Source organism: Sarcophilus harrisii, chromosome 1, assembly GCF_902635505.1.
Source record: "Sarcophilus harrisii chromosome 1, mSarHar1.11, whole genome shotgun sequence".
Taxonomy (NCBI): Eukaryota; Metazoa; Chordata; class Mammalia; order Dasyuromorphia; family Dasyuridae; genus Sarcophilus; species Sarcophilus harrisii.
In genome coordinates this window covers 361,026,349-361,052,626 of record NC_045426.1, presented here as the reverse complement: position 1 = coordinate 361,052,626, position 26,278 = coordinate 361,026,349, and the positions used below count along the sequence as shown (strand labels likewise).

The window sequence follows — 26,278 nt, the reverse complement described above, 5'->3', positions numbered from 1 at the left end:
ATTCCTTTCCTCCCTTCTTTTCTTTCTTCCTCTTTCCCTCCCTTTCTCTCTTCTCCTTTTCCTTTTTCTCTTTCCCCTTCCTTCTCAATTCCTTCTTTTCTTCCTTTCAAATATATTTATTAAATGACTTTTATGTTCAAATCTCTATGTCTTATACAAAGAAAGGAAGGAAGGAGAGAGGGAAAAAAGAAAAGAAAGGGGAGGGAGGAAGGAAGGGAGGAAAGAAGAAAGGAAGGAAGGAAGTGAAGGGAGGGAGGAAAGGAGGGAGGGGTAGAGGGAGAGAGGGAAGGAAGGAAGGAAGGAAGGAAGGAAGGAAGGAAGGAAGGAAGGAAGGAAGGAAGGTGCCAGGAAAAAAAAGATAGGTATGGCATAAACCCGGCTTTCATAAAGCATGTAATTGAATACATGAAATAGACCTGTTACACAGATAACTAAGATAAAGGAGAGTGATACAACTATACTGCAGATGCAAAAGAGCGGTCCAAAAGCAATATGAGATATTTAAGGAGGAAAAAAAAACTCATTTTCATGAATAGAAGGAACCCAGGGAGATTCAAGGAGAAGGTAACTTCTAGATTGAATCATGAAGATAAGCAAGGACTTAAAACCATTTGGAAGTGAGGAGGAGTATATAGCAGGCATGGGGGATAGTGAGAAAATGTCCAGAGGTGAGAAAGGTTAGATCACAAACAGGAAGCAGAAAATAGTCCATTTTGGAAGAAATATACAGCACAAGACGAGACTAGAAGGATAAGTAGAAGCCATGTTTAGGGTTTTGAATGCCAGGATCAGGAGTTTATACTTTATTCCCTAAGCACTGACTATTTTTTTAAATGGAAAAATAACAAGATCAGAGCACTTTAATAGGAAGTTCATTTGGACAATGGTGGCATTAAGTACAACATTAATATGTGATTAATCTCACAGTCTCGTGCAATGTTTAATCCCACTCATTCTGGGCACTTCTCAGTCTGACCAGAACTATTGAGGGCTGAATCCCTGAACGCAGCATTCTATTTCCTACCTCTAGTCTTTTGCCAAGGCTGTGTCTTTCTATCCACCTATCCATGCCTATAATACATTCTTTCCTTACCTACCTCTTAGAAATCATTTCTTTCTTCATGCCTCAGTTTATGGACTATTTCCTATGAAATACTTTTCTCTCTTCTCCCATTCATTAGTGTTCTCTCCCTCCTCAAATAATCATATATATTCTTTTTATTTTATTTTAATTTATAAAATAAATCAAACATTTTCATAAAGTATAATAAAAAGGTGATTATACATGAAACTGCATATCTACTATACACAACTTGATAATAAAATACATCAATTGTCATGTAAATTTCTTTTTTCTTTTCTCTCTCCCATCCCCTGCCTATAGATGGGTACTATTAGACACAAATACATATATATGTGTGTGTGTGTGTGTATGTATATATATTAATTATTCTATTCATATTTCTATTTATCAGTTCTTGCAGATAGCATCTTTCTCCATATTTATGTCCTTTATAATTAATTCAAATGTTTATAATAATCAAAATAACTTATTCACTCAAAATCATTCTCAAAACAATACTGAAATTATACATATTCTTATATATTTTATATATTCTTATCTGGTTTTTTTGTGACACTTATTCCACCCACCCTCTGTCAATACAGATGGGCAACTGCTACACAATGAGACATTATATGATTTGAGCAGATTCACACTATCCATCTGGCAGAGGCAGTACTTGAACTCAGGGTACAGACTATAGGACACTATCCACTATCCCTCACATAAGAGACACTTGATAAAAATTATTTGAATTGGATTAGTCAGAGGAGAAGATCTAGCACCAGTGTGCTGGAGGAAAGTCCAGGGAGGAGGGTAGGCACATTCTAGCACCCACCTGGCTTTGCTCATCCTAAAGATGTACTCCCTTTGCTTTTGTTCCCTTGATGTTAATACGACTTTGCTCTGTATCTGGGAGAAGAAACCAGATTTAAAGACTATCATCTTCCTGTCAGGGAGTACAGAATAATGATAATAGCAGCTTACTCATTTTTCTGGGAAAATCACTATGATTTCCATAGCACTTTGCTGCCTTAACAATGCATCCTGCTGGAGGAAACTAACATGTTAGTACTCTCACCCCAGGGCATGGGTCTTCCAGATGGAGTGAGCTTCAGGGTTATGAAGGCCATTGTATATACACTAAAATCTTCATTACACAGAACCCAACTCATCCTTCAAACCAGGAAATCTTGGCTGACATAAAGTCATGTATTTTTGTTGTCATTACTTAGTTATTTTTCAGTCATATCTGACTCTTCAGGATCCCATTTTGTGTTTTCTTGGCAAAGATAATAGAGTGGTTTGCCATTTCCTTCTCCAACTCATTTTCTATTTGGGGAAACTGAGGCAAACAGAGTTAAGTGATATGCCAAGAGTCGCTTAGCTAATCAATGTCTGAGGCTGGATCTAAACTTAGGAGGATGAGTCATCCTGACTCCAGGTCCAGCACTCTATCCCCTGTACCACCTTACTACTTAAAATCATGCATGGTTAAAGATAAAGAGTATTTTCAAGAGAGCAATCAAAATCCCTTCATTTTTACAGGATGAATGATATGATTGTATGGAATAGAGAGGAATCCTTCACTTTGAAGACAGAAAAGAAACACTTCAAGTTTTCTTTAGTTGTAAGTTTCTCAAGACATTCTATTTAGAAAAGTAGAAGGCTTAAATTTTCAACAGGGCTTACTACATAAAGCACATACTCCATAAAGCAAGGCCCAACCATATTCAGAGCAGTCCCATCACCAGCACAACAACAACAACAACAAAAACCCAATAACAATAATCATGATCATAATAATAGAATCAGAGGATTGGAAATGAATTTTATTTAGAGGTCATTTAGTCCAACTCACATGGGACATCCAGGTGACATGGTGGATAGAGCACCAGACCAAAAGAGTCAGGAAAACCCATCTTCCTGGATTCAAATCTGGCCTCAGACACATATTAGCTATGTGATTCTGGGGAGTCATTTAATCCTATTTGCCTCAGTTTGTCTCAGTTTATTTGTAAAATGGACTAGAGAAGAAAATAGCAAACCACTCTAATATCTTTGTCAAGAAAACCTCAAAAGAAGTCACAAAAAGTCAGACATGACTGAAAAAAAAATATTATCTATTATTCATCATTCAAAGTGGTGGATTAGACTCTCCCTGTGACAAGAACCCCATGATGCCCTGAGGCAGCTCTTTGGGGCAGGTAGCCCTTTGGTACAGTGTTAATTGTGGAGAAATCTTCTTTATATTAAGCCAAAATCTGCCTCACCACCACTCCTCTCTTTTGTTCCAACTTCTGCCCTCAGGGCCAATTGAGCTTGTTCCCTCTTCCACATGACAGGCCTTTAAATGCTTGAAATCAGAACTGCCACTTCCCTCATTCTGAACACCATTCCTCTCCTAATGTAACTCAAGATTTGAGTTACATGTAATTATTGTTTAGACGTCAGATGTTTGTTCTAAGATTCAGTCCCAGCCATAATGCATTAGCAGGTGAGTTCTAGTGTTGGTTTGATGGCCATTTGTGGCAGGGAACTGTGTGCAGTCGTTCATTTCACAGTCTGCCAGAAATAATCCAGCCAGGTCTTCTGTCCTATTTATTTGGGGGCCCATGTCATAGAGGAGCCTGTCCAAGATTTAGTTTAATAAATTCCCTAGATCATTTTTACAATAGCTAGACATGCTTTTTCCCTATGGTTCTTGTAGAATTGTAATTTTTTTTTAGCCCTAGTATTTAGGACTTTGCATTTCACAATAGGGTCATAGAAATCAGTGCACAGGAATTTCTGTCTATAGATACAGAGGGAATAAGGTACAGAGTTCTGGGTTTCCAAGCAGAGGACTAGGTTCAAATTCTGGCTCTGTTAACATCACTTGCTTAACTTTGGGCAAATCACTTAATTCCTTTGAGCCCTAATTTCCATCTGTAAATTGGGATTGTTGGACTAACTGATCTTTAAGGTCCTTTTTTCTTTAAGTCTGTATATTTAAGTATAGTCCTATGTTCTGCTCTAATCTTCTGTGTGACTTTTGAGAAAGTTGTTTTTTGTCCTTCGTTCTTGAAGAGAACCATGACATTAGGGAGGTGATCCCACGTCATGGGATCACGTGCAAATGAATTGGATTTAAGTGAGAAAGGGATGTGCAAGGTCACCTGCCTCACTTTGTTCTCTAGAGCCATCTGGGTCCAATAGCAAAAATTCTGTAAAATGAAAGGAAAGGACTGTGCCTAGGGCTGTAGGGGAATATAAAAGTAAAAATATATGACAGTTCCTGCTTCCAGGTGGGAAATAAGGAGAGGCAATCAAAGGACAATGTAAAGTCAGGTAATCTAGGATCATGTGATATGGGAAATCATAAAAGCAAAGTAGGTGTTCAGAGAATGAACCAATTAATGCAGTCCTTAATTAATTGGGAGAAAGCTCCAGAGACAAAGGAAAAGTCAGTTTAGGAATGTAGGAACAAATCATTATCCTCAAAAACAATGTTGACCCTTAGGAGCCATTTACATCAAAGAAATATGGTGTTGCCATCCGATGTCACTTGTAGAAAGGGAAAATACTCTCATTGTCTGATTCTCTGAGGATGACTGGTGCAAGTTCCCCTATATTGAGCCTGTTGCCTATAATTATAGCTTGAGAAATCAGTCTCCATAACAGTCCTTTTTAGCAGTGTATCTTGTTTACATGAATTATATGTGAGGACCTGCTTAATTAGAGTAATTTTACACAAGTCCCAGATGGTGGAAGGCAGTGTGCAGCAGCACCGGGTGCCAGCACCAGGATGGATGAAAGGCCCAGGGAGTATGTAGCAGCCCCCACTTAGAGATGTCCAGAGCCCTCCAAGGTAGAGTCGTCTCCCCCTGAGAGGAGGGGGGAAGGCCTGAGCCAGGATACTAAGAATCTAGCGCTGGTTCTGCCCCTATCAGTTGTGTGACCTTGGACAAAGTGTATCACTTCTCTGTAAAATGAGAGGAGGCAACTAAATAACTGGTCTGCTCCAGGGTCAGAGGCTAAGAGGCTAAATGAGAACTAATCATGCTATTACATCTACCAAGGGAACCACTTGGGGAAGCTAATCACAGTGGAGGCCATTTATCTTGGGCTCTGACCCACTCTCAATGACAATTGTGGGTTTTTTTACCTCCTTAATCCATTTGAAATGAAGTTCAAATCCTGCCATGGAAATGTTGCTTAGGACAAAGCAACCAAAAAGTCTTAGCAACACAGCTTGATCCAGAGTAACTACTTTTTCTCTGGACCATTTAGATAGCCCTGAATTATCTAGAGCCTACCATTAGCTACGGCTCTGCCAAGCCCACCCATCCTCCTCTTTTCTCCTGGGATAATGAAGCATTTCTTAGAGCTCATCTCTTCAGTGAACTTCAGTGCACCGAGGCTTTCCTTGAATTCTTATCTGTAATTCTCTATGGGAGCTCCAGGTCCAGAGCAAAAGAGTAATTTGTCCAAACTCAGTAGCGCTGACAGAACTTGACTAGAACCCGTAAAACTCCATGGGATTCAATGTCTGTCTAAATCACAGAATAGCATAAATGATCTTCAGCTTTGTCATCAATGACGTGTTTGACTTTTGAGAAAACTGTTGCGTTTGTCCTTCATTTTCAAAGAGAACCATGACATCAGGGAGGTGATCCAATGACCTGCAAGTGAAATGGATTTAAATGAGAGAAGGCTGTGCAAGGTCTTCTGCCTCACTTTGTCCTCCAGAGCCATCTGGGTCCTGTAGCAAAGTGAGAGGACAGGACTGTGCCCAGAGCTGTAGGGGAATATAAAAATAAAAGCACATGACAGTTCCTGCTTCCAGGTGGGAAATAAGGAGAGTCAATAAGAGGACAATATAAAGCCAGCAATCTAGAATCATGTGATATGGGAAATTCTCCAACTTTAGTAGGTGGTCAGAGAATGAAGCAATACCATTCATATCTGGCTACCAGATAAACTGTTGACTTTTGAGCCTCTCATTTAGTGTCAAAGGATGAGATAAGATTTGAATTCTACATTAACTCCAACTCTCAATTTGATCTACTTCTTTCTCTCTTTCTTATTTTTTTTTTTTTTGAAGCAATTGGGGTTAAGTGACTCACCCAGTGTCACACAGCTAGGAAGTGTTAAGTGTCTGAGGCTGATCTTGAGCTCAGGTTCTCCTGATTTCAGGACTGGTGCTCATCCACTGCAACATCTAGCTGTCCCCTCTCAAACTGACCTGAAATTTTTTGTTTCGTTGTGTCTGACTCCCTGTGACCCTATTTGGAGTTTTCCTGGCAAAAATACTAGAGTCATTTCCTTCTCCTGATCAATTTTCAAATGAGGAACTGAGGGGGAAAAAAAGTAAAACGTTGTCTCCATCTCATAGAGCTTATAGGCAGCTAGATTAGCAAAGTAGATAGAACACTGGAGTTGGTGTCAATAAAATTTGTGTTCCAATTGTGCTTTGGACACTTACTAATGAGAGAAAAATTTTTGTTATTATATTAATTAATAGTTATTAAATTGAGATCCAGGCCTTTTTGCTCAATTTCCTCATTAAGGCCTTCCTTCTATAAAAAGTCAGTATCTGAAGGACTAATTGTGGAGATTACCCCTTGCACTCAAGGAACATGCTCTTCAGTCTTGGGCTAGACCCTATCCAACTAGGAGAGCTAACTTCTGTTTAGAATGTAAACAGAGTCCAGTCTGAGTGGGCTTTAACCCTGTAGAATGGAGCCCCTGTCCTTGTTAAAGTTTAGGATGACTCAGCTCATGAAGGAGGAAACCAACCAAGTGGTCTGGATGGAAATGGATTCCCCTGTCCAGATTGCTGGAGGCCATGAGTCTCATGATCAAGCCACATTCTTAGCAGGAGAGCTGAAGACCATTAACCTACCTTCTCAATGCCCACCAATCAGAGTTGAGTTTTACCTGTCAGAGTGGTTGGTTCCCTTTCAGAAAGTATTTTAAGGAGATTCAAAACTTTGCTTTGTATCTTTGGTTACCCAGAGAAACCACTAACCAATAATTATTGATTGTCAGCCTAATTAATAAAATAATTATTAATCATTCAGCAACTCTAAGGATTTTTCATTTGTCACACTAGCTATGTGACATTGGGCAAATCACTCAGTTTCATTATCTGTAAAATAGAAATAATAGTAGCACCTATCTCACAGAGTTACAGAGGGGATCAAATGAGTTAATCTATATAAATTATACCTTTAAGTGCTGTGTAAACATTAGTTATACAACATACTCAATAGAAAAATTGGCAGCCAGGTGATATAGAGGATAACAGTCTGAGCTTGAAGTCAGGAAAACCTGAGTTCAGTCCAACTTCAGACACTCACTAGCCATAGGACCCTGGACAAGTTATTTATGCTAGTTTACTTCATCTGTAAAATGGGAAGTAATAACAGCACCTGTCTCACAGAGTTATTTTGAATGTCAAATGGGATGGTCCTAAAGTTATTATTATAGTCTTGTGGGAATAAAAAATATATACACAAATAAATATGCTAGTAGTCTTGTGAGAGGCTTTGAATACCAAGAATTTCAAATTTACTTGGTAGACAGAGACAGTCATGGAAGGTCTTTGAGAAATGTGATTATTTATGAAAAAGTTTAATCTAACAGAAGAAACTGTAGAACTTTGTAACTACTTCATTGGACATATGGGATAAGGGAGAGATTCCTTGGTATTTAAATTCTTTTTCCCTTTCTCTTTGCAGTTTGACCTGGATTTTGGCTACAATATTCCCCAGGGTTTTCAATTTGGGATTTCTTTTAAACCAGTAACCAGTGGATCCTTCCTCTTTTTCAGATTGTCCTCTGGTTCAAATAGACTTGTTTAGTTTTATAGTTGTTGTTATTGTTGGTTTGTGGGTTTGTTTGGTTTTTTTTTTTTTTTTAACAATTTCACGCAATGTGGTATTTAAATATTTTGTTTGGTCATGATTTTCAGGGAATCAGAGGTTGTTGTTGTTTTTCCTTAATTCTTGAAAAAGACTATGTATGACATCAAAGAGGTGATACCATGATATGCAAGTGAATTGGATTTAAATGAGGGAGGGCTGTGCAATGTCACCTGCTTTATTTTCCCCTTCGGAGTGGCCATCTGGATCCAGTGGCCAGATATGGATTAGGACGACTACAGATCAGACATTCTCTCTCTTCAACCTAGTTTCAAAGTTAGTTGTTTTCCATAATAGATACCTTCAATTTTTTAGTCTTTTAGCATTCATTCTCTTTTTCTTCTATAGAGCTGGACAAAATGAGAGAGTATATTAGTTTTACTCCTTGGTCTTGCCAGTAAGTAAATAAGCATTTATTAGCCACCTACTGAGTGCCAGATACTGTGCAAAGTGTTGATACGAAGAAACAAGAACAAAAAACAAACCAAAACAAATAAAAAAAATTATCTCTGCTCCCAAAAAGCTTACAGTCTAATGGAGAAGATGATAAGCAAAAAACTATACACACTCAGGATACATAGGTAGATTTAGATAGAGATGCAGACATAGAAATATACATATACATACATACATTATACACACATCATAAGTTGGAGGCAAACAGAAGAAAGCGACTCAGATTAAGAGGGATCAGGAAAACTTTTATATGAAAGGTGGGATTTTGTTTGACACTTAAAAGGCATCCAGAAAAGTCAATCTGTACAGATGAGGGGAGAAAGTTCTAGGTATTGGGGACTACCAGTAAAAACGTCCCACGTAGTTATTGGAGGGATAGAAAGGGAATCACAGAGTCTACAGAGATTTAAAAAAAAAAAAAAGGCTTAAGAGGTCAGCAAAGGTAAAAGGGCTTGAGCATTGTTCCATATGGTACCTTTTAGCTTTTTACAGGGGTTTTTATGAAAGACCTGGCCTCCTCTGGGAGAAGTCTTTTATCAACATCTTAACCAAACATCTTTTCAACAATTATTTATTAAATATCTACTATATGCCAGGTTCTGTACTAGTTCCTAGAGATGGGAAAACAAAAATAAAAACAATTCCTGGTGACAAGAAGCTTAAATTCTGGGGGGAGGGGGGGACAACTATATGCAACTTTTTTAAAGTATGTACAAAATAAATACATATTATTAAATGGAGGGAAAGGCACTAACAGCTGGAAAGATCCAGAAAGACTAAGTAAATGGAAAAAGAGTATTAATTCAGAAACCTGTTTTCATTTCTATAATAGTAATATTTCAAATTTACCCTTTCCTTTCTACCCACAGCCCTTAAATAATCCAAAGTCCCTATTGCCTATCTTTGTTCTGTCTCTGAGGGGACATTTGTATGCTGCCTCTTCCCCTTTCTCCATCTTCCCAGACTGCATATGGTTGGAAATGAAGGTTATTCCTAATTCAATCAGTGACAGAGCTTATCAATCAACAGTCTCTTTCCCCAAAAGAGGGGGAAGAACAGAGGGGAGGACAAGACTTTTCTGGCCAACCAGAACTTTTTAAGCATAGGGAGTTTATAAAAACTCTCTGACAAGCTGATTTCACTGTATTTACTGTTTTATGGTTCATGTTAATTTAAGCAACATAAATAAGAATGTGTGGGGAGTGACTAACAGAGAAATAAAAGAGGAGGCTGGGCAAATCAAGTTTTTTATGTCAGCTTCCCTCTTTGCATATCTTCATGGAAATGTGTTTAATTTGGTGCCCTTTGAGTCAGAAATAATAAAGTATGGCAGCTTGTTGTTTTATTTGCTTTGTTTTGGTATTTCTTTGTGCTGCCCTTATTGACACAGAAAGGCAATACAGGATTTAGAATCAGTATTCTTAGAGGCCATATAGATCAACCTTCCCATTTTGCAGATTGGAAAACTGGACCTCAGTGAGATGAAACAACTTGCCCAGAATCAGCATTCAAATCTGAATTTGCCCACATTGAACTCTTTTTCCCATTTACTTAGTTTTTCACTTCTCCCTGGGAAAAGAACTAGTGTGTATCAAAACCCAGCTGTTTTGCTCAACACTGTGTAGTTGAATCTGCAGAGTCAAATAAGTTGGATTCCAGACAACTGCTTGATTAAGAACTCTTCCAGCCCTGGCTGTAAAATCTTCAGTTCTTCTTCTAAACCATGATCAAAGCCTTTGAGAGCGAGAGGAATGAGTAAAAAGTATAGACCAAATAATACAAGCATCTCTTGTATTTACAGACCATGTCAACTTTAAAAGAAGTCTTGAGGAGAAAGATATTATATTTCAAAGGAGCAATCTGAGGCTATATGTCCAAGGAAATAAAGGATCTTAAGCTCATAGATTCCAACTCCATTTTATAGTTGGAGAAACTGAGGTTCAAAGTTATAAAGTGACTTGTCCAAGATCCCACAAGTAGCAATACTAAAATTTAAACTCGGGTCCTATAATTCCAAATCCATCATAGCTCCTATTTCAACAAATTGCCTTCAATTTAAGTGAGGAAAGGATGAAGAAAAAGAAAGGGAAGGAAGGAAGAAAGAAAGGAAGGAAGGAAAGGAAAAGGAAGGAAGGGAGGAAGGAAGAAAAAGGAAAGAAGGGAAAAGGAAGGGAGGAAGGAAGGAAGAAAGGAAAAAAGGGAAGGAGGAAGGAAGAGAATGAGGGAGGGAGAGAAGAAGAAAATTCAGAGAAGTCCATTTATTTCAGAAAGAATTCTCCTAAAGCATTCTGAATTCTGTAATAAGAGGCAACTTCCTTCATCCTAACTTATTTGCCAGTCATGTTTGCTCCCTCTTTTGCTCCTCAATGACTCAAATGTCCTATGTGTTCAGTTTTTACCTGAATCTTGTTAAATAAGAGAGGCCTGAAAGCCTCAGTGAGTGGGACCCACAGAAGAAAAACCAAGCCCAACTTTTCCAGGCTCCCCACTCACACCTAGAGCTCCTTATCTGCCAGGAATGATGTCAAGGTAGTGCTAGAAGAAGAGGCAGAATAATGGAAGAAAGCTTCCCAGCTCTCTCTCTCCCCTGGGTCCCCCTTTCCCTCCCTTCATTTTCAGTCACTACGGATGTTTGGGTCATCTGCTGAGGTAAGCGGCTTTGTGGTCCTCTCAGAACAGTGCCCATACCCGGTATACTTGGAGCTTGCCTCTGCCTGTCCTCTCATGCCCTACATTCAGACAATGCCCAGCTTGTATCCCCTGTTTATGCTTGATGGATGAGCCAGGGCCCTGGCGCCACCAGCTTGGGAGCAGTGTTAGCCTATGGGGCCTCCTGTTCAGGTTGGGGGTAGGAAAAGACTACTTTCTGCCCCCAAAACATTTGAATGTATTGGATCTTTAAGTAATCCAGATGAAGCTGGAATACCCATTATGCTCCAGACTCTGGCAGATGGGCTGCTGGAGGGTGATCTCTGAACCCCTACCTATAGCCATCTGTAAGCCTTCCTAACAATTTTTAGTGTCTTCCCCTGAACTAGTATTTTAAAGATTTATTTAATCCAGAAAAATCCAAGAAAAAGGACCAGATTTACTCTCCAGTATTACTCGCATATTTATGTTTATATGGTTCCCTCACTTATTTCTCTGGGCATTTATTATATCTGAAACCAGCTGTTCTCCTTGATCAGAACTGGCATAGTATATAGAGAGTTCAACCAATTTTAATCTAAGTATTAATAAGGTCTTATATTTGCTTAGTGTTTTATGCTTTTTTAAAGCATTTTCACAGCCATTGTTTTATTAGACTGACACCAGCTGTGTAATAATTTGATTATCAAAACAAAGCAAAAATTTCCCTAAGATGACTTGCTCTCCAAATAAGATATGCTCGCCTGCCTCTAGTGTAATTCAGCAATATTGCTATTTAGAGAGAATGTCTAAAAATGTTGTTATGCATTAAAATTAATTAATTTAGATATGTCAGTTAAATTTATTTGTTTAATATTGGTTTTCTAATAAGACTTTTTTTAAAAGAATAATTATTTAGCATCATATGGAAAGCTCTAAGTCTCAGCCCAGGGTCTACATAGGGCTTTGCACAATTCCTTTAATTTTTTCCCTCCTCCTCATTTATCCTATCAATCTTCTCTTCAAAGGAAGACATATCTCTCATTATTTCCAATGGCAGCCTTTATCTCATCCCTTATGTCTCCTTATAAGATCATAATTTCTCTGTCTCCAGTATCTTCATTGTCTCCCCTTTTGCTGGCTATGTCTCCCCTTTCTGAAAACATATGTCAGTCTTATTTCCTTTGTAAAAATTAATTCCACATTACCACCTTTAGCTTGTTCTGTTTAATCTCCATAATTTCACTACTAAAACTCACAAAATTAACTAATTTTAATGTCTTTTAATTGTTTTTATTGATGGTTACATTGGGTTTCTAGCAAAATGTTTCAATTTTTTAAGAGTGATGATTGCTGAGCATTATTTGGAAATAATGCCCTATGGAGTAAAATGCCAATTTTTACACCATGGTATATGGCTTTGGACAAGGTCATAGATTCATTATCTCTCTTCCATTTATCCTGTCATAGACTAATATGCCCACTGGTTTTATTTTTAGTTTACCTATTCCTTCTTCAAACTCTTGCAATTCAGCCTTATCACTTATTGAAACTATTTTCTAGGATCACCTAATACAGGAAGCACAGCTTAGCATATAGAAAGCTGGAGTTGGAGGAACACACATTTAAATCCCAGTTCTTCTCATTAGTCCCTTGTGATTCTGGATAAGTCACTTCACTCTCCATATTCAAGGTTTCTCTTCTACAATTCTTGCACTATCTTCCTTGTGAGAATGTTGTGAGACTCAAATGAGATTATATGGGTTAAATGTTTGGTTAATGTCATATAAATCTAATCTGTCATTTTCAGATATTGTCCCTGCCTTCAAGGAGCTTATATACATACATCTAAATTAATAATTATACTAGAGTATCAATGATAAAGTCTATGAGAGTATAAAGTACTTTGGGAATTCAGAGATAGGAGGGATCACTTCTGACTATAGAAATCAAGAAAGAATTCAGAGATGATTTTTAAGTAGACATTAAATAATTGTGTTTTCATTTATCCATTCAATTATTCATTCAACAAACTTTTTAAAGACCTGCTCTGTACAGAGTCCCTTGAATAAGATTTAGCTTTTGCCCTCGTGGAACTTAACCCAATAGGAGGGTCAGCCACAAATACTAATAATTACATTACATAATAAGAAATATCTGTTGTTATTATTGTTCAGTCATATTCAAATCTTCACGATCCTATTTGGGGTTTTCTTGGCAAGGAAACTGCAGTGCTTTGCCATTTCATTCTCCAGCTCATTTTACACATGAGGAAATAGGGCAAACAGGGTTAAGTGATTTGTCCAGAGTCACACAAATAGGAAGCTTCTGAGGTCAGATTTGAACTCATGAAGATGAGTCTTCTTAATTCCAGTTCTAACACTCTGTACACTGTACTACCTAATTGTCCAACAAGTATTTAAAGAGGAGCAAAATAAAGTATTATGTGATGTCTCGAGAGGAAGGTTCTAACTAATAGGGAGAATTAGGGAAAGCTTCATGAGGGAGGTAACGTTTGAATTGGGCTCTAAAGAATGGGTAGAAATTCAATAGGTGAAAAAGATAGAGTGGGCCTGGAGGAATGAACCAAGACTCAGAAGTGAGAATACAGGATATGTCTGGAAGACAGTCCAATTTAACTTAATTATAGAGTGCTTGGAGGGAAATGTAAGGCAGATAGGTGGTGCCATATTGCACATAGAATATTGGGCTTAGCGTCAGAAAGACTCAACTTCATGAATGAAGCTTTTAAAGGTTTGAGCAAAAGAGTAACATAGCCAAACCTATCAATGACATGCTGCATGTCAAGACTTTGCAAACCGTAATATGCTATAACATAGGAAATATTCTTTCTGCACAATAAGAATAGCTAACATTTGTTTAGACTGTCTAAAAATGGCATCTATATAAATATTAGCTCTCATTTTATTATAATTTTATGTATTATGTAATATAGATTATATTTTTACATAGCTATGTTATCCATTTATATACAATGTTATAATTATATCATACCATGATATGATTTAGAATTTCTATAACTGCCATGTGACTATTCACTACCATATTTTATATTGGCATATATTATATACTTATTTTATGAGAACAAACATTTTTATAGAAGCTACAGAAAAGTTTGGTCTCATCACCATCATTATTATTTTATTATTATGCAAACATAAAATTCTTCTGGTGGAATTATGAAGGCTGAATTAAAGGAACCAGAGAGTAAAGAGATGGAAAAATTTAATAGGAGATTATTATAATAATACAGATGGGTGGTAGCAGTAGGAATGGAGAGAAGAGAATGAGTATGAGGAATCAGTGAGACCCATTAACAGAGGGAAGAGTCCAAAATAGTGTGGAGTTGAGACTAGGTAACTGGTGGTATAGAGTTCCAGTTACAGAGATAGAGAAGTAAGGTAAGTAGGATTTTTACAAGGAGAAGTAAAGGAAAAAGATGGGAGATAGGGTATTTCCATTGGGGAAAGAATAGTATGATGAAAGACATGGAAATGAGAAAGGACAGGACACATTGGAGAAGAGGACAGTCTGTCTTTGGAGGGATATATGTAAAAGAATAGTAGAAGACAAACCTAGAAAAGTGACATTTGCTCATGGAGCTTCTATCTGTCCCCACTGATTCTTCTTCCCCTGTCAATGCCCTCCCCATAGAATCCTGAGCAGCCCCCTTATTACTCAGTGAGCCACATTACACATCCTTAGAGAATGGCCCATCTTATAACTTGCCTACATTGGTTCTTAATAAATATTTCCACACCTTACATATTTAATAAATACTTGTTGAATTAAATTGATTTGGGCGTTTCTTAACACTCACTTGAAAATTGTGTCTGTCTCATTTTCTAGTTTCAAGTATGATAGACAAGGCATTGGGTTTGGGGTTTGACAATGTGGAATTGAATCCTAGTTACTTCCTTTATTAGTGACTGTGAATGAAATTTTTCCTCCTCTCTGAACCTCTGTTGTCTCCTTATATAATAGAATGGGACAGAATAATTTCTGATCGTAACTCTAAATGCTATGAGAACCATTTATTGTTATTCAGTCATTTCAGACTTTTCATGACGTTATATTTTTTGAGTGAAGATACATGCATAGTTTTCTATTTGCTTCTCCAGCTCATTTTACAGATGAGGAAATTAAGACAAACAGGGTTACAGAACTTTACTAAGTCACACAGCAAATACGTGTCTGAGGTCAGATTTGAACTCATGAAGAGGAATCTTCCTGACTCCAGACCCAGCACTCTGTGCACTAGCCACCTAGCTGCCCATGAGACCTCCAGTAGCCTAGTTTGTAAATCAGCAGTGGTTGATGGTAGGTTAGTGGGTTACTCTTCCCTTGGAGTTTATATTTAGCAAGGGGTCCTTATGCTATAGGGATATTTTTTGAGCCAAGGTATTCTGGAACAGCCTTAACTTTTATGTCCCTTCTCCGACTTTGTGAACAACTGATTCAGTGCTCCATTACCTGCTTCCTTTCCAAAATGAATCATTCTGCCAACCCCGACTGCAAATTCAATACTCTACTATGTCTCACTGCCAATTCTGGTTGATAGCTCTTCAGGGTTCTCCCTTGCAACTATTTCTATTCTCTTTTATAATTTCTTTAAAATCCTTTAGGGAAACAAACTCCAGCCATCAATTTTTCTATCCAGCTAATACTTTTGAATTCTCTAATTGAAATTTTAGCTATAACTGAAATTTGCCAACCAGATCACCATGTGCTAAAATTAAGTTAAATACATTCTATTTTTGATATAAATGTGTGAGCTTTTTTTACTGCTAAGTTCCCTAGGCTTAGAGACTTTTTAACTTACCTCCAAATTCTATCAAATATTTGACTTCACCCAGTACTGTGATTGACAACAGATCTGAGCCACGATCCATCAAATACTTCCAGGTTCCTGCCAGTATAAATAGGAAGAGACAGAAAAGACAAGTTCTTCCTATTTTACACACAGGTCTCCTCTTTGAGACTGGACCATTAGAAGTTTGGAAGGCATTACTTAACCTGTTGGTCTGGTGTTTTTGTCTTTTTTTCTTCTAGGGTTATCTTTCAGAAGGGCTGGTCACAAAATGGTATCGATCTCCACGCTTGCTTCTCTCTCCCAACAACTATACCAAGGCCATAGATATGTGGGCAGCTGGCTGCATCTTGGCTGAAATGCTCACAGGGAAGATGCTGTTTGCTGGTGGGTTCCTACCTTTCCTTTGTTCCTTTCCTTAACACATTTCATCTAATAAAATGGAATAATTGAATGGAAATGAGGGCTTCTCCCACCTTCATTTGACTTAACTATGACTGATATCTGGCTATCCAGTCAGATTGATTGAGATCAATAAATAAATAACAATTAATAATGAACATTTATGTCATGCTTTAAGGTTTACAGAAATATATTTCTCACCACCATCAGTGAGAGATAGGAAGCAAAAACATTATTTCTTATTATTTCTTTTATTCAAAAAGGCTCAGAAAGGTGAGCCATGGGCCTTTGTCTCATAAGTGTCAGAGCAGGGTTTAAGCCCACACCTACTCACTTCAAATAATGTTCTTCCTATCCCATAGGCCTGGACCTATGGCTGATACTCAAGAAATATGTTGCCTCTGTGTGTGTGTGTGTGTGTGTGTGTGTGTGTGTGTATGTGTGTGTGTTATTTAAATAAGATATGATCTATTCTGTTTTGTGTGTACATGTAATATATGATATGTGTGTATATTTATATACATACATGTATACACAAATTATATAAATATATGAAAAATCCTATGCTATATATACACATATATCATATGTGCCCATGCCCACCCAAATAAGAGATTTATATATTATATAATATGTATATCTATCATACACAAAAATAATATGGTATTTATATATATGGAATAGTGCCATATGAAGTCCCCCAGAAAGATTGTTATTCAATGGCAAGGCAGGGACATGGGATGGGAAATCTTCATGTGAAAGGAAACATTTGTTTTTTTGTTTTTGTTTTTGTTTTTTTTGAAAGGAAACATTTGAATTGGATACTAAAAGATAGATAAAAATTTAGTAGGCAAAGAAGGGAAAAGGAAGCATTCAAATTATAGGAAATAGTGACAGAAAAGACTTGAAGACTGGAAAAGCTCAGTATATATTTGGGCAAAGAAAGCATTCTTATTTGACTGAGATATAAAGTGCATGGAGGAAAAGAATACACACTAAGGTAGGATAGGGAAGGTTGTACCAGTTTGTGGAGAGCCTTGAACACCAAGCAAAAGAGTTCAAACTTTGTTTAATAGGTAATAGGGAGCTCATAAGGCTTTTAAACAGAAGAGCTGTGTGACCAGATCTTTTATAAAAAAAGATAAGAATAAAAAGCCATATCAGAGCATGATAATAGGAAGAAAGGGGGAAAAGAAACAGGCATGTCACTTAGAAGTTCAATGATCCAAAGAACTTGTAGCAAGTCTTGTCTTTGTGTGGCAGAATAAGAACTTAAAAAGAGTGGTAGATTTGTTGGCAGTCTAGTGATCCAAGTGGATGGGAGTAGGTTTAAAAGCACATTTATATAAACTGATCTTTTCTTTGAAATGATGAAAGGGAAATTGTAATGTGTCTATGTCCCCACCAAAATTACAAATAAACCTGTCCTTGACAGAAAGGAGCATGGTCAAGAATTGTCTAAAGTCTCAGATGTTACATCCCTAAGAATACCTACTCCTCTAGCATAGTAGGATCAACAACATTACTTCAAGATGTACACTCAGAGAATTTACATTTTTAAGTGCAATATGTATTAAATAATCAATCATAAAGGACATTAATTTTATCAGACTAAATCTTAATTAAATTTAATTTTTCTAAAACTAACAAATAAACTTTTGTAAATAATATAAACTTTAAAATAAGACACAAAGAAGAGAGATTTGAGAGAAGAGATTAGAATATACCTGGGCGCATTCATCACACCTTGTATATACACCTGCGAGTGAGACCCTGTTGGCCAGGGTCTATCATACTGCAGAGTTCTAGGCCAAAAATAGTTACCTCTACATTGGAATAGGGGTAAGAAAGATCCCAAAGATGGGGTAAAGGATCTTTTAGATTATATCCTTTTATAGCCATGGAACATACCCAATCCAAATATTTACACATTTATTTGTTTGTTTGTTTGTTTAGTCAGTCAGTTTTTATTAAGTACAGGACACTCACTTATTTACTTTCCCACCTAATAAATAGATTAAGTATGTGTTGAGAAAATATTAAGTTGAAATAAGACAGTCTCCCTGTCCTCATGGAAGTTACATTCTTGTTAAGGAGATAAGGCAAAAGCATCAATAAGTAAAATACCAAATCCCAGATGGTTACAACACAGAGAAGTAAATCCATGAGAAAAGATTGTTGCTAAAAAATGACAGAAAGTAACATGTTTGCCATGACTTAGTACATTTGGTTATTCAGCCCTATATAGGTTAAATCAGACTTAGTGCTGGATTTAGAATCAGGAAAAACGTGGGTTCAAATCTTGCCTTTGACACTTCTTAATTATATGATTAGGAGCAAGTCATTTAACCTCTTTGAAACTCAGTGTCTTCATCTGTTAAATGAAGATAGGGATAAGACTTAGACTATAGTTTCATACTGAGGAAATTCCCTCTACCAATGTAGGTTGGCACATTTTCTGCAGCTTATTGTGCTAGAGAGTTGACCATAGACCACTGAGAGATTAAGTGGCTTGCCTAGGGCCAAACAGGAATTTAAACAGTACATATCAGATGTGGGACCTGAAACCCAGTATTTCTGGTTTCAATGCCAGCTCTCTATCCACCTCTGAGGCAGAGTAATGACTATGTGCCTACTTAATGAGATCCAGTGGGATCATGTACATTCAGTGCTTTAACAACCCAAAGTATCTTGTGATTATTATTTTTTCCTGGTCTCTCAACTATAATTCTGATGTCTGATACAGCTGAATACCTTAGGTGCCTTCCCATAAGAGCATCAGCCTATGAGTTTCTAGAGAAATATAGAGAATAGAGTAGCGGCTGATGGGTGGTATGGTATTGCTTTATGCCCTCTTGGACAAGAATACTTAAGAAAGCTAAAATATCTCTCTACAGGAGCTTATAGACTAGTTGATAAGACATATACATAGAATGATAATAATATGAAGGCGATAGCCTAATATGGGAGAAAGGACACTGACCCTAGAGTCAGGAAATCCCTATTGGAATTCTACATCTCATGTTTATTACATGTGTGACCTTGGGCAAGTGACCTTCTGGGTCCCCCTAGTACCTCATATCAATTAGTTGAACTAATTAATGTTTAAGATCCCTTCTAGCTTTAAAATCCTATTGCTCTAATTGGCACATACTGGGTACCACAAGGAGTAACAAATAAATGTTATTAGAGGTTGAAGGAAGGATAAATCAGAGAGCACAGAAAAAACTTCATGGAGGCCAGTTTTAAACTGAAACTTGAAGGATTAGTTGGATGTAGACCCACAGGAAGAAAGGGAAAAATATTTTAGGCCAAAAAAAACCAAGACTGGAATGAGAATGTACAAAAAATATGTTGAAAGGAAGCGAAATAGAATTCTTGTAAGGGAATGAAGGTCTGGATAATTGGCCTTCAAGTCCCAACTATGACTTTGTGTCTTCCACATAACCAGGTCCAAAGTCAGTTAATGATGTGGAAGATGTTAGTGATACCCAGGGCCTCTCAGAACTGGGCTGACTTCAGGAAAGCTGACCAGCTCTCTCCATAGGAAATGGCCCCACTTGGTGACAGAGTAGAGGCCCTCAGGGATGGCCGAGATAAATTTGTTTGCACAGGATCCAATCCATCTCTGGTATATCCAGCAGCAGGGCATACCAGAGCTGCTGTCTGAGCTTGGGTACAATGATGAAATACAGCATATTAAGCAGTGAAGGTCAAATGATACCTTATCTTAATGTTTGGGAAACACTGGCCCTTTGTGAGTAGCCTGTGAGAGCTCTGTGGGGGAACCTTGACTCAAGAGGGAGCCCACTCTTACTCACTTATTTACTTTCCCACCTGATAGAATACAAAGTTCACATTTGTATAGAATCAGGACTATTGTTCTGAACAAATAATAATAATAATAATTCCTTATAATCATAGAACTATAGTACTTCCATATGCATCCCATATATGTGCTTCAATAAACATTTTCAACCTGTGAAGTAGATAAGTCAGGATTTTATCCCCAATTAACAGTTAAGGAAATTAGTGTTTAAGGTTAAATGACTTGCACTAATCTCAGACTACATTAGATGTTTTAACTTAAGCAGTTTTTTGTGTACATCAAAATATGAGTTGTAACTGGAGTTAAACCTGTTCATTCTTATTTAGATGAAGCATATACTACATACAGAATCCTAAGTGTAAATAGTTTTAAGTAATTTTCAGATTTGTTATGGAATGTGTAATGACCAAGTTGGAAGCACTATTTTCCATTTGTATGCTTGATAACACTGGTATTCTCACAGTTTGTTTCCCATTTTTCTCATAATCTTCGCCATATTTCCTAAGCTTTTTATGCATTTAGATTTTACTTTTGTAAAATGACTTGATGCAAAAAATAAATTACGTTTCAATTTTTGTAACTTTGGAATACACTTTTTTTATTTTTTTATTATGGAGTTAACCAAGAATACAATAACAGACTGTTGGATCTAGAAAAGATTTTTAGTATCCTTTAAAGAACAGAACCATAGCCTCCTGAAATCTGAGTTTAGAGGGCTCTTAGAGCTCACCTCACTCACACCCCAGCTGAAACCCTTTATTTTCCAAATAAAGAAATTAGGGGTCACTGAAGTTTAGGAACAGAATTGGGACTGGAGCTAACAGAATTGTAGGGAAAGCCTCCTTCCACTTAAACAAAAGATTTGGATAATACCTAATTTTTTGTTATTTTACTGAAAGAAAAAATGAATCAAAAGATACTAGTGGCTTTATCTTGAGAAGTCTGATGGGGGAGACAAAGGGACCTGGGATGTGGCTCCCTGAGTCAAGATACTTGTGAGACTTCTGAAAGCATCAGGTATCCTTACCAAGCTCCCTGGAGTATTGCCAAAAGAGACCTTCATGTGAACCAATGAACTCCCTACTCTCTAAGGAACTTCTCCCCCTTAATCTTCACATTCTTACCACTTCTAAGTAACTTATTTCCTGTATCCATAGACACTAGATGGACAAAAGTGGAGCACTGCTAGAAGGAGTTACAATATGGGGAAAAAATGCTTTTTTTTTTTTTAAAGATCTCTCATCCTTCTGGCTTTTGATCTAGGCTTGCCTAGAAAAACTGTGCCATCCACACTTTAATAAATCATCCACACTAACTTTTCAAAATGATATAATATCCAAAAGGATTCAAGTATAGTATAAGATTTTGTTTGACCAGGTCTAGATTGAATTGTTGTCCACTTTGGTTGTTGTCTTTTGTGCTCAAAGATGACCAAAATGACATTACTGTGTCAGAGTCAAGTTCCACTGTGTATAACTGTCCCTGATCAGACCAATGCAAACTCAGAATGCTCAAAGTTGGACATAGTCTATATAGACATTTGGAATGGGGATGCCTCTAAATTTATGCATCTCATTTAGTTCACATTGTTAGCCATTTTTGAAGGGAGGGAGGCTTTGGATTAAGCCACAAAGGTTTCATGGAGGAGGCACAATCAACTACAAAGAACTGAGGAGACTCCTCCAGGTAGGAAAACCAGAATTAGCAAAGATGGGAAATTTGGAATGGGAAGAAGACTAGTTGGCCTAACACCTGCATTTTCCAAGCTTATGAGAAAATAAGATAAGATGATGAGGGTCTGTGCCTTTCTGTGTTTGCAATTTTTCTAATCCTGACCACCTGCCCTGCAGACTTGACCATTCTTGTCACCAAGCCCCTCTTCTTGCGAACAGTAAAGCATTAATTCCAAGGCAATATCTATGTGACACTAAATATTAGGATAATGTTTTTTTTAAAGTGATGTTAGTTCACTTGGCTAAAGTGCATCTTAATGACTGAATGGACTCTTTCTTGATTTTCTTCCACTCCAGAGAAGAGTTTCTCAGATAAAAATCACCTACTTATACCATGAACAAGGGTCACATTTGGTCTTATATTAGCACATGAGGCGAAACATTTGGAAACTCAAGCTGGGGTTCTTGTAACATAGTCTTTGGTCAAAATTCAGTCGGCAACTTAGAATAATAGGATCATAGATTTAGAGCTAGAGGGAGCCTTGGAAAGCCAGTTAGTCAGAAAATACTTTACACTAAGTCTCAGAGCATAAGTGACTCTTGTAAGGTCACAAAGGCAAAACCTGTTACTTTAACTCAAAGTCGAGCATTCTTTCCACTGTGGCAAGAATTGATGAAAGGAAACTTTAGAATTTAGCTGGTCTACCTCCTCTATGTGATAAGATACAGAGGTTCTGAGAGGAAACATGATTTGCCCAAAGTAACACAGCTAGTTGGGAGCAGAGACAATATTAGAGCCCAAATCTCCTGACTTCTGTATCTATGGTTCTCTACTGTACAATGGTACCATTCCTAGGGATCCCAAAACTTCACTTTTGGCCTCAGGATTTTTTGGCAGATGTAACTTCTCTCTGATATTTCCTCCTCAGGGAGTCACGAGTTGGAACAGATGCAGCTTATCCTGGAGACAATTCCTGTAATCCGGGAAGAAGATAAAGATGAGCTGCTCAGAGTGATGCCCTCCTTCATCAATAGCACCTGGGAAGTGAAAAAACCACTGAGAAACCTGCTCCCAGAAGTCAACAGTGAAGGTAGCTGAGCCTTAACAGAGGTTTTCTTGTTTCTAGGAGAGCTGGGTAATTGGTACTTTCTGAATAGCCACATGGAGGCAGTTCATGGAACCATGAACATAGTTCATTTTAAAAACTAGAGTAGTATGTAAGGATTTGAAAATGTTTTCATCCAAAATCCATTTGTTTAACAAATTTAATTTCAAAAAGTAAGAATTCCAGTTTTATCATACTCCTTTTTTATACCGTCACTTTCTAATGAACACGAACACACACACACACACACACACACACACACACACAATTTAGAACCAAAGAAATATAGATAAGAAGAATGAATCAATGCACCAACAATGCATACTTCATTTCCCATCTCTGGGCCATTACCTCTTTAGTTTAGCATGAGTTCTCTGGAGTTACAATTAGCCATCAGTCAGAGTTTTGTTGCCTTTCAGTACTGTTTTCCTTTATATTATGTGGTTGCTTAATTACTCCTTTGGTCTTGCCTTTGTATGGAAGCCTGCTGTGCATTCATGTTTACCCATTCGTGTAAGTCTTTCCAAGTGAAACAATTGTTTAGGAATGTTTTAATTTAATTTAGCTGGAAAATTCCCCAAAGTAATCAATGAGGCATTATATGTTTAACATTTAGTTTTCTCAAAGAATCATTTTTGACAACCATCTTCTCCACTTCACTCTCCAAGGGAGATTTTTTAAGGTAATCAGGCCCTCTCCTGCTCCTTCCCACTATCTTCAGTACCATGGCCAGGGCTATATCTATGAAAAGTCAATAGATTTGACTTTGAGATATGGCCAGGGCTATATCTATGTAAAGTCAATAGATTTGACTTTGAGATCCAGCTCTGCCAATGTGATATTAGGCAAGTCATTTCATGTCTTTGACACTCACCTGTAAAATGAAGTGATAGAACAAAATGACATTTAAGATATTTTCCAGCTTGAAAATTTCCCTCCTCTTGCCTTCTGAGATGGATGCTTCCTGAAGCCATGATCTAGAACTGAAAGTCTTTGTTCATCATTCTAGTTCAGAAACTCACTAGTGGATCTTAAATATTTTTCTATCTCAGATTTCCCATTTCTCAAATGAAACCTATGTGAGTCACAGCTAATGAGGATACCAAGTAAAGGTGCTTATCTTCCATAATGCCATAGTCCTATCTTTGTATTAATTTTATCACCTTGTAAAGAAACAGAGAAAGATATATCCATAAAGGATTTCCTTGTGCTTGTGATTCCAATGTACAAAGAGAGTTGTTGATCCCAAAATCCATAGGGATTCCACAGCTCACTTAGTATGAGTTTGAGTTTGAGTCCTCAAGGCTATACCAAGAAAATCAGTATTGGTACCAGGGAGAAAGCCATCACCATCATCTTTATTATCTTCATAAACAGAGTTGATGGATCTGGGTCTAGGTCCAGCTCTTCAATTGATGTAGGAGAAGTCACTTAATCCCTCTGAAATCTTTTCTATATGCAAAATGACAACAACAAACAATAACAATAATCATTCACGGAGTTGTTATGAGGAAAGTTCTGTGCAAACCTTAAAGTTAAAGTAAACTCAATAAATGCAAGCTATTTTTCTGTTCCCTATCATTGGTTGAGTACTTTTGTGTAGAACGCTGTGTTAGAAACTGGAAAAGATAGTCCCTACTTGTTTACTACTTATATAGTTTCTGACCTCAGGAACCTTCTATCCTAACTGGGGAGAAAGTAAATGTACATGAAAAGATGAATAACTAAAAGAGATGGCCCAAATGAGTGATAGGTGATTTGTGCAGGAGGCCAGTTGGCCATAGTGGTTATAGCAATGGTTCTTGAGTCAGGAAAACCTGAATTCAAATCTGGCCTCAGTCACTTATAAGCCATGTGATCCTGGGCAAATTACTTAACCTCCGTTTACCTCAGTTTCCTCCACTGTAAAATGAGGATAGTAGCATGCACCTCCCTGGATTGTTGTAAGGATCAGATGAAATAATATTTGTTAAATATATAGCACATAGTAGGTGTTTAAAAATCTTTTCTTCCTTTTTTCATTCATTTCTTCTTTTTCCCAATGACTGAAGAAAGGTTGAAGAAGACATCCCCAAAGAGGTAGTAACATTGAAAGATGAACAAGATTTGCATGAGTGGAGTGGAAAGAGCCAAATAAAAGGAATAGTGTGAGCCAAGCCCAGAGGTGGAAAAACTCATGGCATGTTCAGGGAATAACAAATGAGTCAGTCTGCAAAATCAGGTGGTTCATGTAAGGAAAAAAAAGGAAAGTTTTAAAAGTAGTTAAGAGATTGTAGATGGTCTTTGAATATTCCTTGATGGAAGGGAATGAACTCAATCCTGATGCTAGAGGAAGATTAACATAATAATCAAAGAGGTGTTGTTTACTGTTATACATCTTTCATTTTTGAAGAGTACTAATGATGACATCAGGGGAGTGATGTCTTGACTTGCAAGTGAACTGGATTTAAGTAAAAGAAGCCTGTGTGAAATTATCAACCTCACTCTCTTCTTCAGAGTCTTCAGAGTCTAGTGGCAAGGACAACTGGGGATGGCCCTGATGGAGTGAAAGACCCTCAGTCAAAGGGATAATTGCCCCAGGACCTCTAAGGTCTAAAGACCCCTCCCCAAACTTCATTTTGCCTTCATTACTAATTTAAAAAAAAAAAAAAAAGGAATAATAATGATTGCACTATTTACTCCCAGGACTTCTGTAAGGAAAATGTTTCACAAACATTAAAGCACTGAATAAAGGTCAATTACATCAACTAGGTGGCACAGTGGATAGAACTCCAGGTGTGGGGTCAGGAAGACCTGAGTTTAACCCTAGTTTCAGACCTTAGTATCTTTGTGACCCTGGGCAAGTTGCTTAACATGCTTTGCCTCGGTTTCCTCATCTGTAAAATGAATTACAGAAGGAAATGATCACTCCAGTATCTTTGCTAAGAAAAGTCAAGAAGAGTTAAACATGATTCAATAATAGCAAAGGTGAATTATTGTTATTTTTCTTACTTTTAGAAAAGGTCCTTTTGCATGGGTTACCACCTGTTGTTAATCTGCCTTAGCTGGCAAATGCTTATTAAAGCTAACCAGGCTCACACCTCATATTCCCAGAAACAGCAGTGCTGCCTTTAGTGAAAATCCACTCCTGCCTCAGAGTTTGAAAAATGACCCCAATCTGCTTCAATGCTTTGGGATAAAGGGGCATTAAGAAAATTAAACTGGAGCATGTCCACAACAATGAGGTCTGGAAACTATGGCAAATGAGGGTAGATTGAAGGAAGGGATATTTACTGGGGAGAAGAGTTGGGGGAAGGGCAGAGCAGGAAGCTGGAACATTTGTAAGCTCAGAGGCTTGTTCCCTGCTTTTGCAGAGGAAAACTGGGAGCAGTGGGTAAAAGTT

At 37.4% G+C, this 26,278-nt stretch overlaps 1 protein-coding gene across 4 annotated transcripts in view; it reads left to right on the top strand.

Moving 5' to 3' along the window:
• MAPK4 (mitogen-activated protein kinase 4) overlaps positions 1-26,278 on the top strand; it is a 215,430-nt gene that overhangs the window by 173,820 nt on the left and 15,332 nt on the right. For all 4 annotated transcript variants that reach the window (XM_031945952.1, XM_031945951.1, XM_003759545.2 and 1 more), the window contains 2 exons: positions 16,129-16,273; positions 22,720-22,881. In XM_031945952.1, the coding sequence (XP_031801812.1) occupies positions 16,129-16,273; positions 22,720-22,881 (307 nt within the window). The remainder of the gene's footprint in view (positions 1-16,128; positions 16,274-22,719; positions 22,882-26,278) is intronic.